This window comes from Mytilus edulis, chromosome 5 (genome assembly GCF_963676685.1).
Source record: "Mytilus edulis chromosome 5, xbMytEdul2.2, whole genome shotgun sequence".
In the NCBI taxonomy this organism is placed as follows: Eukaryota; Metazoa; Mollusca; class Bivalvia; order Mytilida; family Mytilidae; genus Mytilus; species Mytilus edulis.
In genome coordinates, this window is record NC_092348.1 from 89,572,178 (window position 1) to 89,589,900 (window position 17,723).

Consider the following 17,723-nt stretch of genomic DNA (forward strand, 5'->3'; position numbering starts at 1 on the left):
TTGTTTTACATTTTTATGAAGGGACCTTTATAGTTCTTTATACGGTATGGGTTTCTCCCATTGTTAGGCTAAAATGTCGCCTGTCTATAATCTATAATTACTTACATCCACTTCACTCTGGTAGATATTTGTTTCATTGGCTATCATACCACATCTCCTTATTTTCATTTTATACAACTTTTTGGTACATAGTTCAGCAAGTCTAATTTGTTTATGAGTAATAAGTTTGTGAAATATACATCGTGTTCATTTTATATCACCTAAAGTCTTTTAAAGTCGTACATGCTTTGCACTTATTACACATATATCTTTGAGCAAGGTTGTTCCGAGGATCACTCCCATCATATAATCTAAATTACAATGTCATTTAAGGATATAAAATTTTGCAAAAACTTAATAATAATTTGATGTAAATCAAAATTTTGAAACAGCTTATTATATATTGATACTTTATAACAATCAAGTAAAAAATAGAAATACGACCTTCAACACTGAGCAAAACTAATCCTTTGTTATAGTAGTAAGCTTTAAAAGGCCTTGGTATAACAAAATGTCAAACAAATTTAAAATAGAAGCTTACAGTTTCATACAACAACAGTTAATGCAAATCAACATTATGACAGACAGCAACACTAGTTATCAAAGGTACCAGGATTATAATTTAATACGCCAGACGAGCGTTTCGTCTACATAAGACTCATCAGTGACGCCCAGATCAAAATAGTTATAAAGCCAAACAAGTACAAAGTTGAAGAGCATTGAGGACCAAAAATTCAAAAAAGTTGAGCCAAATACGTCTAAGGTAATCTATTCCTGGGATAGGAAAATTCTTTCTTTTTCGAAAAAAAAAGTTAACAGGAAGTTTATAAAAATTACCATATAATGACAAACCATTGGATTACAGGCCTAACCTTCGGTGGATAGTCACATACATGTTTTTTTAACCTTTAGTCTTTTGACTACGTCAGAGAAACAAATTAAAATATTTGAATGTCCCTCTGTTATCTTTCGCCCCTCTGTAACTGTTATCTTTCGCCCTTTGTTATCTTTCGCCACTCTTTTAAGGTCAAATTGGTCAAACAGAATTTCTCTGTAAATAGAAAAGAAAGGATATGGACATTCATCAATGACATAAAGCCAAGACACGAACAGAAAACATACTAAAATCAATGGAACAGCTTTTTAATTACTGTTCTTCATCTCGTAGTCACAGCAAGACCTTCCATACGGAGCAAACAATATCACCTCATTGCAAGTTGTTTAACATAACCATGGAGTAAATTCTGTCATAATTTAGCCTGACAATTATCAGTTTACTACTAGGTACTGACTGTCAGTGTGGTCAAACATGTAATTGATAGAAACAACTTTCTCGAAGGAATCGTATTTATAAGATTAATGTCATCGACGTTATTCATGAAACAGGTTTATATTCAGGCTTGATTAATCATGTCAACATTACAGATTAGTAATGTATATATAACCATGGAAGTATTTTATCAATATTATACTTCCATGATATACATGTATAAATCTTGTTCTGGAATAATCTGAGATATATTAGTATTCGCTAGATATTTCCAGTTTTTTCGGTTGTAAATCAACAAGGCGGGCAAACAGTATTGTGCTTCATTTACTTAAATAGATTTTGATTTAAATCTAATTTATAGAAGGGTTTCCTGTCGCCTTTACTATGCTGGTTTATGAAAAGGTTGGAAACTAAAACTTTTAAAACCAGGTTTATACCACCATTTTCTACATCAGAAAATACTGTACCAAGTCAGGAACATAACAGTTGTTATCCATCCATTCATTTGATATGTTTGAGCTTTTGATTTTGCCATTTGATTAGGGATTTCCGTTTTGAATTTTCCTCAGAGTTCATTACTTTTGTGATTTTACTTTTTTCAGAATTAGGTGCACCATAGCTCTTCATCTTTTTAATAAGTTTTGGATTTTCAAATATTTTCACCTATCAACCGAAGTAGGGGAAGGATTTTATGATGGACATAGTCAATAATAAATAAATTAATAAAGATGTTTCCTTAAACATTTTTTTGTTTATTATAGCTTCAAGTATACAAGGTCAACGACCATATTTATTGTTTCGAAATATATAATGTTGACCCCAGAAAAACACGTTTCATCACAATTTAAGTCGATTCAAGCATGTCGGAAGTTGACAAAGCATTTGGAAATTTATGTTTTTACATGAAATACTCAGATGATAGCGGATATGTTCCAAATGTCGTCACCAAAATCCTGTTCTCTTCCCCCCCGAATGTTGACTACCGAATAAGACGTCTTATCGATTTTGTATTAAAATAAGCAACACGACGGGTGCCACATGTGGAGCAGGATCTGCTTAACCTTCCAGTTTTTGGTGGGGTTCGTTGATGATGGAAGTGTTTAACGACCTTGACTTGCTTTACAGCTCTCGCACGGTCGGCTCGATGCCCAAAGGCGTTTGGTGAGCGTTGAAATATTTTCATGCGTGACGATGGGAAGGACGGCCGCCATTTTGGTAAGATCTGTTTGTTATGTTGAATATTTTGGTGTTGTTTACTGGGGTTCGTGTTGCTAAGTCTTTAGTTTTATATATTGCGTTTCGTAAACTATTGTTAGTCTGTTGTTATTTTCCTTTTTAAGCCATGACGTTGTCAGTTTATTTTATGAGTTTTAGTATCCTTTTAGCATCGTTCGTTTCTCTCTTTTATACACAATTCTAAGTAAAGATATTTATAGAAAAGAAACAAAACTAAGAACTAAGATTATAAATTATGCTATTGGCAAGTCATGATAGATTAAACAAAAGGCAAATCGAGAAAAGAAAACAAATATTCGCAAAACAACAAACGAATCTTATCGTCACTTTGCATTGCCTTAACTTTGAAGTAAACTAGTTGTCAATTTGAACGTTTCAATCGTATAGAATTATCAAGAAAGCTTCATTTAAGCGCTTTGAGCTATATCCGAATAAATGACATCTGTTATTTCTTAATGGGATATCTTGTAGCTGTAGCTAAGTATTACACATACGTGCGCAGATGTTATTTCCTTATTTGGGATACTAGTATCTATTCTTGTATCTTTTATCTTTAACAAAAAACTTTAAATGTTCGAAGTACTAACGAAAAGGCTTTTATACCTCAGCAATATATTACCTTATCTGTATTTGGCAAAACTTTTAGGAATTTTTGGTCCTCAATGCTCTTTAACATCCATGGTACTTTATTTGGTCTTTTAACTTCTTTTTTTTTTCGAGCGTCACTGCTGAGTCTTTAGTAGACGAAACGCACGTCTGGCGCAAAAACAAAATGTCTATCCTGGTATCTATTTTGAGTTTATTTCTAAGTATCACACATATGTGAGCAGATGATGTTGGTCTAAAATCATGGTACTTACATCTAGCAGAATTCATAACATTCATTGTTAAACTATTGTTTCAGGTTAGGGTGAAGGTTGGTGCATAAAAAAAAACGTTTAAATTCCCTGCACCAACTCTAATTCAGGAACCTGATGTCCAGTGGTTGTCTTACTATTACTTGCCAAAGCATTATTTGATGTAAGTTCATGTTCTTTACTAGGTCGTCTCAATTGGCGTCTGTTTTCGGCATTAAATAAATCATTATCTCTTTCGAGCTTTATAAAAGTAGTTTCTACTTATCGAATACTTTCTATTGAACCATGTTTTTAATCTTAAAGCTTGTCATATAAACGATTTTATGTATCTTCCTACACGTTTCTGCCGAAGCGTTTGTCAAATTCTTATTCATTTCTAAAACTCAAAACTAGTGTTTAGTATATTAATTGATTGCGTTATTATTATTGTTGATGCAGTTTTTTTTTGAAACAGTTGGCCTCGGTCTAACTAATCGAACTATACTGTACCACTAGCATCTGAAACAATGTGGTTGTATGTTTGACTCCAATCTTAATTTACTAGGATGGTAAGTTTTTCTACCGTTGGTCGGTCGTATTCTCCGGACTTTTCGGCTTCCTCCACCAAAAAAACCCAAACAGCAACGAAATAGAACAACAACAAATGGAAGTTTTTAACGACCTTGACTGACGTTACAGCCCTTGCACGATCGGTAAATAGAACAAATGTGCTTTACATGGCGTTAAACACCTACCGGTATCAATCAATTACATGGCGTTAAGCACCTACCGGTATCAATCAATTACATGGCGTTAAACACCTACCGGTATCAATCTTTACATGGCGTTAAACACCTACCGGTATCAATCAATTCCTTTACATGGCGTTAAACACCTACCGGTATCAATCAATTCCATTACATGGCGTTAAACATCTACCGGTATCAATCAATTCCATTACATGGCGTTAAACACCTACCGGTATCAATCAATTCCATTACTTGGCGTTAAACACCTACCGGTATCAATCAATTCCATTACATGGCGTTAAACACCTACCGGTATCAATCAATTCCATTACATGGCGTTAAACACCTACCGGTATCAATCAATTCCATAACATGGCGTTAAACACCTACCGGTATCAATCAATTCCATTACATGGCGTTAAACACCTACCGGTATCAATCAATTCCATAACATGGCGTTAAACACCTACCGGTATCAATCAATTCCATTACAGTTACAAGACCAGACAAGAACTTCATTACGTAGCGTATTTTGGTTTCCTTCACTTCGCCACCTCCTGATTTTTTTTTAATAATTTGTTTGTAAATATATATGTTTATATGTTCCCTTATGTTTTAAATGTATATAATTGCTACAATTATACCATATTGGTAGTGGTAGTGCTCCACAATTACATCAAAATGCCTTGAGTGTGTAAGTAAAAGTACTATATTTGGTTAGCTTGCTTGCTGTCTGAACCATGAGCTCATTATTATGTTAGGTATACTACCCGCCTTTCGGGGTAGTCCAGTCCTACATAAATATATATGTGTATCTGTCGGACTAGTCTACTCTTAAAGGGTATAGTATATCCTTAGGTTAATAATGACTGCACGGTTCAGCTAGTTAACAAGCTAACTAAAGTCATTACATATACCTATATATATATAATATTGGAACAAAAATAACTCCAACAACAATCACAGTATTCCATGTTTGAACATCATAACTCAAGAGATTTGGAATAGACAAACTTTCAAAATGCTGAAAATTTTACCGTGCAACCAAAAATATGTAGTACTTAAATTTCAAGTACAAGTACCTAAATATTACAATAATTTTAAAGTAACAAAATTACTTGATTGTTAAAAGTAGATTTCCAGTACTACAGATTTTTGGTACAGAAATAGTACCTATGTGAAAGTAGCTGTGTAACATGTCAGTATCACACTTTTAATCTAACATGCTAACAACTGACTCGTCACGTCCAATATAACTGGGTAAAAATCCAGTTTTTAAATTAAAGTCTAAACAAGGCAATATGACTTTTTTTCTAAGTTACTATTGTTACTATGTATGATAATCATGTATGACGATATTTTGGTTTGTTTGTAGACATGTTGGATGTTATTTACGAGGAAGACTGGTAATGGAATAAGCGGTACCGATTTTACTGTAAAGAATGGGTAAAGTTAAATTCAAATAATATTTTCACACAGTCCAGAGAGTGTGATACGTTGATAAACATTTCCAACATCCTCAATTACATGATACATGTAAACATGGTCATACAAGTGAGAGGTTTAACCAGCTAAAAAAACAGGTTTAATCTACCATTTTCTACACAAGACATTTTCTACACAAGAAAATGCCTATACCAAGTCAGGAATATTTTGTCCATTTGTTTGATATGTTTGAGCTTTAGATTTTGTCATTTGATTTGGGGATTTTCCGCTTTGAATTTTCCTCGGAGTTCAGTATTTTTGTGATTTTATTTTATACTTGTCCAAAGGGCGATAATCCAAACTTTCACTTGTAACAATTTGCAGTCGTTGCTGTTAAAAATAAGTTGACATTAAATGTAGATCATTTGCAGAATATATAATGTATTAATTCTTTTAAGTTTAAGCATGACTATGTGTTTGACTCTTTAAAGTTGGTAAATTAAAATTAAGGTTTACCTGAATTGGCAATATTTTTTATAATAATACACCTACCAAGTATATAAGAAATTGTTGACTATCAACTCTTCACCCCAATATGTGCCGTGACTTAGACGATCTAGTTCACCAGTTCACGTGTTCTTTGGTCGTTGTCTGGAATTCGTCTATAGTATCAATGTCTTTTTTATTCCCAACCTTCCCTAGACATGTTATTTCTATCACAACTGTACAGGGTATATATTGACATATTGTAGGTTTCGTTCAAGAGAACGTGACACATGCCCGAATGTGACTTTTTGTCCTTGACATTTTGTCCTTTGACTTTTTGTCTTTCATTCTAAAATCAGAGGACAATTGATACATACTTGACCAGAGCTCCATAGCATCTTCTCACTCATTGTACTACCTACGTGTCTTCACATGATTGTCTGTGGACCTAATATTGGCTACATATTATGATAAGGTAATGTTTAATTTCTATCGGATTCAATGGTAACTTTCGCGGAATTACTGCTATCCTACATGTCACACGAGAAGCACAATATAAGTATTGTTCATATCGAATACTCGCTTCTTTTTTTTTTTAGATAAGATGTTAATTGAGAAATGAAGGTATCACACTTAAATAAGAGTTACAAAATAGCAGGCCAGATAATTTTGTCTGTTTAGAACAATTTATATGTGAACAATTAAGCTAACATTTTAAATGTAAGAAACTAAGTTTTATCAAATATATCGGTTTATATTAAACTCTGAACAATTTACTCTTCAGATTTTTAATAAAATTATTTTCACTATTGGAAATCAATGGACATTAATATTAGCACCATTCTATATTTTCCACATACCTGGCAATGCCTTACGGTATAGTTGAGAGAAAACGCTTTACGGGAATATAGTAAGAGAATCTATACTTTTTCTATGAGGTCACCTCTGAAATAAATTGCACGCCGCAAAATGCAGCGAAAAAAATATTTATAAAAATGTAGCTCAATCTTAAGTAATATGTTGTGTTTTGTAGACGGATTTTTCTTTTAGTAGATTTTTTCGAACTTTGTTGTTTGAATGTTTCTTTTGGTATTGTAGTCCTGTCAGGAAAATGGCCATTGTTATATTATAGTTCGTTATTGTGTGTTTTACATTTTAATGGTGTGATTCTGCTGTATCGTAGTTCTCCTCTTATATTTGATGCGTTTCCCTCAGTTTTAGTTTGTAACCCGGATTTGGTTTTTTTCTCAATCGATTTATGAATTTCTAACAGCGGTATACTACTGCCTTTATTTGGGAATCTTCTGCCTCTCTTTTCAACATAATATAAAAAAGAAAATGTGGTATGATTGCCAATGAGACAACTATCCACAAAAGATGTTGTCTTGTGTGCTTTGCATCAAAGGGTTAATTAGAACCCATAAGAAAAGCGCTTCAGACTCACGACATTTATAAAGTGTTTATGTCATATTAAAGATAGCAGGTTCATGAATTAGAACCCCAAAAAAAACAGTTTTGTCTACATATGAATCGTCAATGGCGCTATACATATTCAAAATAGATTCTATTCAGAAAAGGTCTTTCAGGACGCATTTTGTTTAAACACTAGATAAGGATGGCGAAAGTTGCCAGAATAGTTAGTGTTCAAAGAAAATAGCCTGATATTATAACATCTCAACAAAACGGAATATGTCGCAACCAAAAAAAATCAAACTTAGAGCTATTCGTGCATGTTAGACGCCGCACCTAGTTTAGAACGCATCCTTGTAAACACGCCTGGTAAACCATCTAATCTCAACCAAATGTTGAGACGGAAAAAAGTATTCTGGCACTTCCTGTTGAGCTTTTCTGGTTCAAAATATTCAAAATAAACACAGGGTAGGTCGACTTTTCGTCAATTTACTGAAAATCAATGCATTTTTTGTAAAATCGGAGAATGTCATGCCATAGATAAATATTAATTGTAACTAATATGTCTCTTCTTGGTTTAAAATATTTTAAAATGAAGTAACGATCACTTTTCTCCTACGGATTATAATGTTTACATTCTTTAAATCCGATAGAACTGCTATGACATTAATGACTTAGCAAGAAAAAATGTCAATTATTTGTGTATTTTTAGGCTTTACGATAACCACGTCTGTAAATTGCACAATTATTTGTTTGTCATGCCTACTCTGAGCAGAAAAATAAAAAAATATAAATGGTTGAGATATAAAGGTATTGGTTGAGTCTTTCTGTCACAATGTTGAGACTTTCTGGTTGCGCTGTACTATTCGAGTTTACCTTTTTATTACGGTGAACCTGATTCATGTTTTCTGTCTGTGGTAACATAAAATCTAAATACAGATACAATTTTAAGCATTGCCGATAGAAAAATGCATGCCTTACAAATATAAATAAGATTATTTTACAATGGTTATTTATTAATATGATTTGGATGAATTCGATTCCTAACAGACATTTATTTAATGCCGAAAATGCGTACATTTATAAAGAAATAAAATAGTTAAAAACTAAACAACCGAACAGGACCCCTTTTCTAGGTTTGTTTTTTCGTACACATTATTTCAGGTGGTGATAATTTAAATGTGAGTAAAAGATGTCATTTTTGTCATTATAATACTTATCACAAAAAAAATATGATTCGATTTTAAAATTGCTTTGTGAGTATTATAAGTGACGTCCAACTTAGTGTAATCACAGGTGTTGTATTGAAATAATTAAAACTTAGATGTTTGTTCACAACTGTATTCAGGGCACATCCTTAATATTTGGTAGTATTCAGCAACATTTATATTATAACCCGGGCCCCGTCACACTAGGCCGTGATTGCACTACGATCTCTAAAAAAATAATGCTATTGGCGATCGTAGTGCAGTATGGTCGTGTTACGGTCTTGATAAGGTCTTGGTGATCGTGTTGAGAGTAGCAAACTTTAAACATGTTCAAAACAATCGTGATGCGTTCGTGGCGAAATCAGGTCGCAGTTCTGTTCTAGTCGTAGATTTTAGCCGTGGAACTGTCAGGATTCCAGGTTGAACTGTGTAAATCAGTTCTAGGTAGAACTAACCAATGACCAAATCAGTTCTTGGTTAGAACTGTTCTAGCTAGAACTGTCTTAAAAGTGTCAGGAGATAGTTCCATATTTGTCCGCTAGAACAGTTCTCCTTCAGATTATGACATTTAGAGGTAATCTCCATTGTATGTACATCTCCTTTGCAATTATCTACTTTAAATGGAAATAATTTTTGATGAAATGAATGAATTTAATGATTATCCATTTCTGAATATTAATTCAGTTTTCTTTTTAAATATTTTAAAACTGGATTCGACGTAGCTAAATTGTGGGAGATAGTTAGTTTGAACTCTTGCCTGGTCAACTTAAATTCAAAAATAAAAAATTGTGTGTGTCTATGCTAAGCATGCGATATCTGCTAAAAACTGTGGTCACACCTTACCAGATAGCTCGAACGAACGCCGAAAGGATAAACAAAAGTTTTTCATTTACAAAATTTGCATCCGTTAGGAGTCCGCGATGTAATGACCAAATAAAACGGACGTGTAATATGCCGAAAAATGGGGCGGAAGAGGAATAAGAAAAAAAAATGTCAAAATAAAAAGCCAATAATTTTGCCTGATCATGATTAAGAAATTGAGCCAAAAATATTCATGATACTAAAGAAAACTAACATACCAATAATTGCTTTTTCTTACGCGGTTTGTTTTCAATTTGTATGTATCTGTTTTATTATCAATGTTCTTTCTGTGGTACGATTGCCAATGATACAACTCTCCACAAGAGACCAAAATGACACATAAAGTAACAACTAGAGATCGCCGTACGGCCTTTAAATATAAGCAAAGCCCATACTGCATAGACAGCTATAAAAGGCCCCGAAATGACAATGTAAAACAATTGTAACGAGAAAACTAACGGCCTTATTAATAATAAAAAAAAAAAAAATACGAAAAACAAATATGTTACACATAAATAAATAAATAAATTCTAGCCCTGGAGATGTCAATTACAATATTATTGACGTTAAAGCTTCTGTGCAAAACTGCATCTCAAACGCTAGACTTAATCTCCAGCGTTAGAACTTTAATACTAGTACTTAAAAAAACACAGCTATTTACTATTTAGACTCTATTACAACCAAAGGCCTCTTTAGAAGCTGCTGTGATAACTACAGACAAGATTAAAATGACTGTTGAAATGTCAAACAATATACGGCAAGTTTATGAATTTTGACAGTTGCATATGTAATTGATACTAAGCTACACAAGGTCATGTTTTTCTCTGACTGTTTATGACGTCTTTACACTAAATTCATTGGATGTTGGATGTGTACGGATTGATAGTTTAGTCTTAGATGCATGATTTTTTTTATTAGTTGTTAGTGGCTTTGCACTAGCTGTCAGATAACTGCGATTACTCTCAGATCTGTTCCTAGTGTATTTTTGTTGTCGGGATGTTCAAGAACCCGGCCACGTCCAATTGTATTTTTGTCCATCTGATGAGTTAAACCTTTTTCAACTGATTTTTATAGTTCGTTCTTATGTTGTACTGGGAGGGTTGGGATCCCGCTAAAATGTTTAACCCTTCCACATTATTTATGTATGTGCCTGTCTCAAGTCAGGAGCCTGTAATTCAGTGGTTGTCGTTTGTTTATGTGTTACATATTGAATCATATTTGTTTTTCGTTATTTTTTTAATTATTTTTTTTATATATAAATAAGGTCTTTAGTTTTCTCGTTTAAATTGTTTTACATTGTCATATCGGGACCTTTTATAGCTGACTATGCGGTATGGGCTTTGTTCATTGTTGAAGGCCGTACGGTGACCTATAGTTGTTAATGTCTGTGTCATGTTGGTCTCTTGTGGACAGTTGTCCCATTGGCAGTCATACCACATCTTCTTTTTTATAGTTGAAAATTTCATTCACCAGAAGATCTCAACATGACCTACTTTATAACATATTTAGCTTAATGAAATTATATTAGTAAAGAAAAAGAACAAACTCTAATTTTATGTTTATAATGTTTTAGAAAAATACTAATTTACTGATATATATGCTAGTTTATCAATGATATCACTGTCATTTTGTCAATAGCTGACTGCGCTGGTCACATTTACCTGCTGGAGAAAAGTCATCACGATGTCATTTTAAATCATATTCATTTGTGTTATACACGAGATAAACCGTAATTCCAATATCTATGGCATGACATTCTCCGATTTTACAAAAAATGCATTGATTTTCAGTAAATTGACGAAAAGTCGACCTACCCTGTGTTTATTTTGAATATTTTGAACCAGAAAAGCTCAACAGGAAGTGCCAGAATACTTTTTTCCGTCTCAACATTTGGTTGAGATTAGATGGTTTACCAGGCGTGGTAAAGTTCCTTTGTCACAAGCTGATTTTTTTCTTTGGTAAGCATTTCATTATATATGTTCTTAATTCCCTATTCATATTCTGCTAAATCTGCACTTGTTTTCAATATTCGTGATTGAAACAATCCCACTAGTCTAGTCTACTCATGAATGAAAAATGTGTTTTTATCTTTGCCGATCCTGTCCAATCCAAATTTCGGACAATCTTGTAAACGGAATATGTGAAGTGAAATCTTTAAAAAAAAAATATCAAGTAGAAAGAAAAATAGAAATATCATGCATAGCATTGTGTAAATTATTTATGTTCTATCCATATGATAAACTGACTTTTTTAGGGTAATATATTTCCGATATATAATTTCGTTTAAAGAACGTATAAACTAATAATTGTGCGGACACATGCACTTGAGTCTAATCCTTTCGAACCAAACAAGCAGGCGAAAAGTTGAACGAATTTTGAAAAATATTATTTACACCGTTTTTCAATCTACGTCAAGCCCATAACGAATGGGGTTACACTTGTAAAATCTCATTTAAGATACCAGGCCTATTATGAAGCTCATCGGACGCGCCTTTTGTCTACACAAGACACGCTAGTAGCGTTTTTTCAACAAAATTTTAAGGCCACATCAATATCGAAGTTGAAGAGCTGTCCAAACGAAGAAATCAAAAACAGTTTTTACCAAGACTGGCTTAGGTATCTATGCGGAAAAACTCAATTAAGATAACAAGCTATACTTTTGGTTTTGCAGAACGCGCGTTTCGTCCATACAAGACCCATCAGTGGAACAATTTATACATAAAAAGAATTAAGATTGAGCAACAATAACCGCACATCTTCTAGATGTAAGTCCAAATATGAAGCAGTCTTAACCTTAATATGTGATACCCTTTATTTCAAGTTCGGTGAATCAGATGAGTTTGTCATAATCACAATGCATTTGATTCTTGATAGGACATCATCACTTAAACGGAAAGTGAAGTTAAAGGATAATATAAGTCTCTTTTCATTCTTCCTGGGGAGTCATCTAAGAGCTCTGTATAGTATAGACCAAAGAACAAGTCAACAAGAAGGGAACCCATCATAATGCCGGTAGTCTGTTGAAAAACAAGCCAAACAAATGTAATAAATATGTTGTCAATAAACAAAATCAAAAATCTTGCTAATGTCAGTTTGATAGAATGATTTGTTTAAAGGGGTACTAGCTACGAGATATATAAAAAATCTAAAGTATGATTATTTTTTTTTTCAATTATTAATGAAAGTGAAATAGTGAAATGATAATTTGCTTTTATCAGCTAAAATGGTTAAATTTTGTCGAATTCCACTAATGAACATTCTTAATGAATTATTCACTTGCAAGTGAATAATTCTACATTTTACCTCATTAAATTCATATTCATGTGAACTCCAATTTAACCCCGTAGAAAGAGATAGAATAACGCATGCATTGTCCGTGTACGGTTATTTAAAGGAAAAGAATTTCAACATTGAATGTGAAACAAAGGTAAATAATTTGATTGACTGATTCCATCCACAAAAAATCATTCTTATAAAGGTAAAAACGACGATAAAATACATTTTTAATCTAGAATACAAAATTGAACAGACCTATAAAAATCCAATTGCACGAGTTGCTTAATCTATTTATATCTATGTTTATGTTTTCATCGCTTATATGGTCATAGAAGGTCAACTCGATAGTTAATTAGGTCGTGGCTAACGAAGTAACATCTTATTGAGACCATGTCCTGTAAATTGTTATTTTATACTGTTGATAGTTTGGAAACATGTTTTACATTGTTATAAATAAGATATGAGAATTTGAGTCAAATCGGTGAACATGAATTTGGCAGTTAGTGCCCCTTTAAAGATTTGCGATCATGTCGCGAAACATATATTAACAGAGATTAATTACAAATCTTCTCTTGCATAAATGATAATAATACTACATGCAGTAGATTCCGTCAGAAATCTTTCTGATATGAATTAAAACATGATCGTACAAGTATCGTTCCAATTAAAAATAAAGATGCACATGTTTGTAATTGTAGTGTCACAATAGATATAGGACGAAGTGGTATGAGTGCCAATGAAACAACTCTCCATCCAAAAAACAATTTATAAAGGTAAACCATTATAGGTCAAGGTACGGCCTTCAACACAAGTCTGATATTCTTGTTCACAGTTTTTCGTATTGTTTCGAAAAGAATTCGTCTTTTCCGTTTCATGACTGATGATTTGCATAATATCCCTGAAGTTGATACGAGTTGAGAAGACTTTCGAGAAAAGGAGTCCATTCCAACTGTCCCTTTGAAGAACATGTACAGTAGGATCTATGTTCATTCATAGGAATCTATGGCAAGGTAACTCACCGAAGAATTAACGGACGATTGAACTGAAGTATATAAGTCTGTCAGGTGGCGATACCCGAATAAACCATTCAATCATAGACTGACGACTTAGTTCATTGGGTTCGCTATTTCAGCAAATATCGCTGTAGAAACATAAAATTGTATTTTTGAATCACTTTATCTTTCTTGTGAAAGATAATTTAAAGAGACATGGCTAAATACGACTGTCCATTTTTTAATGAATACAACTATGAAAAATATAGCAATGACGAAACACATAAATTGATCCTAAATTCAATTTGCGTTTCGGACAGACAAAATTGTGTTCCACTTGTTACACAGTTCATGAATTTCAATTTCCAAAAATTTATTAATCAATTTAATATATTTAAAAATGAATAATAACAATCATGTCAGTGACGAAGCACTGGACTGGTGAACCCCTAGGGAATTTGCAGTCAGATCAGGGCGTCTGACGTGTTCTAATGTACAATATTTACCGGACTATGGCGGAATAACAGAAACAGATGTTTTAAAAGGTTCTTCGATTGAAATAATAACAATTACCATTCCATTTGCAAAACATTGATAGAACCTCTGACTTGGTAGAATCACATGTCGAGCTATGCCTATGTGTGGTCTAATAGATTACATAAAATGGGTGTTGAGTCTTACTTACGTTCATTACAAATTAGAAAATGAGATAAAACTTAGTTTTCGTTGATATCTATAAAATTACGCGATTTTCTTTTCTAAACTCAACCAATTGACTTTCGAGGAAAGTGGCTCTATAAAAATGAAAACGGCCTACTGTACCTTTTTTAATTTTTTATTTCAAAATTTGGTTATTTCGAGTAATTAAATGTGAAGAAAATAAGTCCACATTTTTGTTCGGATTCTGCAACATATAATTTGATCTGCGGTTTACCAACAATATAATTAGAATGAATAAGTTATAGTTATTGACCAAGCAAGTCGGTATATGGGATTTAATTTGCACAGCTCGAGTGACCCTGTTTAACCCGAACGACGAAGGAGTTCGGGTTAATGGGTCATCTCGTGCTGTGCAAATTAAAACATATACCGATTTGATTGGCCAATAACTGTTTTAACACATGACGTCAACAATTTTCCCGCATAAATCACATCCGCCCAACAAGACGTTGAAATGGATGGATTTAATCATGAATTATCGGAGGATGATATGATCTTATCACAAGTATTAGAAACATTGGAGAATGAAATGGAACTGAGAAATGTAAATATAGAGGACTTTTCTGGAGAGTTTCCTAGTAATTTGATGGATGAGAATGCATCTGGAGATTTAATCAACACCTCAGCTGTTTCATTTGACCGAGGACTAGACTTAGATCTATGGTTGCAAGTTCCTTCGGAAAACGGAAAGATCCAAAATGTCAAGGTACGTCTTTTTTTTTAGAATTATCTGCCACGCGCAGACCCATTATTGCATGATTTGAGGTGTGGACCCATAGACGGATCCAATGGATGGAGTCCCGGGTCCCTCTTTTGTGGAAAAAAATGGTTAATTATATAGGGAATCACTGAAGCATGACGCGCACCCCCTCCTTTTAGGTCAGTCAGCCCTCCCCCTTAAATAAAAAGTTCTGGGTCTGCTACTTAGACCCTTGATATAATCATTTGCGGAAACTTCCGACTAGTTTTATTGTTTAATTGTTCTCATCCGGAACCTTCATGAAATATTTGCCACTGCCGGATTTGCCTCTGCCATGTGTTGAATTATGTGATATTATCTTATTTTAGGATGAAGAACCTAAAGATCAGGAACAAGGAGTCGAATCAAGGTTTGCAGAAATGACAGACAATGAAATTGATACACTTATTGAAGATGCTGAGAACAAAAACACAAAGAAAGCCACAAAATGGGCAGTTAATGTCTATGAAGACTGGAAGAATTCTAAAATTGGTAGTGGTTTAATTATACCAAACCTGAAGGATTTGTCTGTTCAAGATATTAACAGCATTTTAAGAAAATTTGTAGTAGAAGTTTGGAAAAAGAATGGAGAGAAATATCCAGCGAAAACACTTTATCTTCTTGTAACTGGACTAAGAGGAATGCGGTCACACGGTGTTTCTAATCTTAACTTTTTGAACGAGTCTGATGACAGATTTCTGAGGTTTAGACAAATACTTGATGCACAGATGAAGAAATAAACATCAGATGGGTATGGTATAAATGTTAAACAAGCAGATCCAATTTCAGTTGAACAGGAAGAAATATTGTGGGACAAGTCTGCGTTTGGTAATCATTCATCCGAAAGTTTATTGCATACTGTTTTTTTCTACAACTGTAAATATTTTGGTCTACGTGGTCGTGACGAACATCGTAATCTGCAAATTTCTCAAATACAATTAGGAGAAGATGATTACGGAAACTATATTGAATTCCGGGGTAAGGATAATAAAACGTATAATGGAGGGCTACGCCATCGCTATATTGCACCAAAATCTGTCAGACAATATTTAGAGAAGGATTGTCAGACCCTAAAATCGTATCAGATGTATATGAATGCAATATACGAAATTGATGAATCGGTTAGCAGTCCTTTTTATCGTAGACCTGTTTTATCAGATGGTTCTGTTAAGTTTGACCACATACTGGGTGCTAATAGATTAGGGTCACTCATGAAGACAATATGTCAAAAGGGAGAATTAAAGGAGAATTTTAGTAACCATGCGGGGAAAAGAACACTTGCAACTAGATTGTACCAAGCAGGAGTCAGTGAGCAGATGATACTGGATAGAACAGGTCACAGGAGTGAAAAGGCTGGTCGTACCTACAAAAGACCTGCGGATTCTATGCTAAAAGATGTCTCTAACATTTTGAATCCATCTAATAAGCAGATAAAACTTGAGGATCCCAAACCATTAACCGATACTCGTGCAATCCTTCCTGAGCAAGTTAATATTGAAAATACATAAAATGCATTTAATGTTTCAAAACCAGAAGGAAAATATCGGGGATTGCCAAGTAACAGCTCTTTTCAAAACTGCGTGTTCAATTTTGTAACGAAGATGTGAACCTCACAGATTTTGTTTTCAATTTTTAACACTGAATCGTTATTTTAAGTTGTTTTTAAGCCGTACATAGAAATGTATAAAAAAGCGTTTTTTTTTTTATAGTTTTCATTGTGTCATGTTGTGACACTGATAACTTACATATCAAGACTATAATAGGAAGATGTCGATGATACTTTATTTTCCTTTTTTATAATGACAATTTTTTTTATATTGATGGAAAAATAATTTTAGTATTAAATCAACCTGTGTTCTTTATCTTATTTAGACTTGTATTGTGTTGATTGTAATGCTACTACATTTGTTTTGTATGTTTTCTATTCTGATGTTTTATCAAGTGACTGATTTTTATGTCCGAGTATAGATACATGTATCCACTTGATATTTCTTACAAAATGGAGAAAAACAAATATCTGTAGTAGCAATGGAATCAACAAACGCAAAGTACTGTACAATAAACATTTGTCAAGGACGTGAAGTTCACGTGACCTGTGCAATTATTGAAGTAGTTAATGCACACATGACCCGTGCATTATCCAGATTATACCACAGTAAGATCAAAGGAATTTTGCCTCTGTCATGTGTTAACATTTGAATTCAACATTTGTTGTCATCTTATAAATTTCCAGCTTCCAAATACTGGTTCGGTGCATTCAAATGATAAGTGATGGTTTATTCTCAGACGATGAAAGCAGTCAACATTTAAACCAACCTTCTTAAGTTGTTGCAATCTCTCTCGATGAAAGAGCAAATGACAAATGTATTGTGGACGCAAAAAAAAGAAACACACCTAGAAAATAGACAAAGAAGTTAAGAAATTGTCCTTCAAATCGTACATGTTTGCTATATTAACTTATTCACCAAAAGCTTTC

General features: G+C 33.4%; 1 protein-coding gene across 1 annotated transcript; it reads left to right on the forward strand.

The window, feature by feature from the left end:
• Positions 1-14,953: 14,953 nt before the first annotated feature.
• LOC139522556 (uncharacterized) lies at positions 14,954-16,989 on the forward strand. Its single transcript, XM_071316023.1, has 2 exons — positions 14,954-15,214; positions 15,577-16,989. The coding sequence occupies exons 1-2, from the start codon at positions 14,963-14,965 to the stop codon at positions 15,985-15,987; spliced, it is 663 nt and encodes a 220-aa protein (XP_071172124.1). The 5' UTR covers positions 14,954-14,962; the 3' UTR covers positions 15,988-16,989.
• Positions 16,990-17,723: the final 734 nt, after the last annotated feature.

Bases quoted from the DNA above. Each gene is read 5' to 3' on its own strand.
- LOC139522556 (XM_071316023.1), top strand. From the start codon at position 14,963: ATGGATGGATTTAATCATGAATTATCGGAGGATGATATGATCTTATCA. The intron at 15,215-15,576 runs GTACGTCTTTTT...ATCTTATTTTAG, and splicing joins GAAAGATCCAAAATGTCAAG to GATGAAGAACCTAAAGATCA.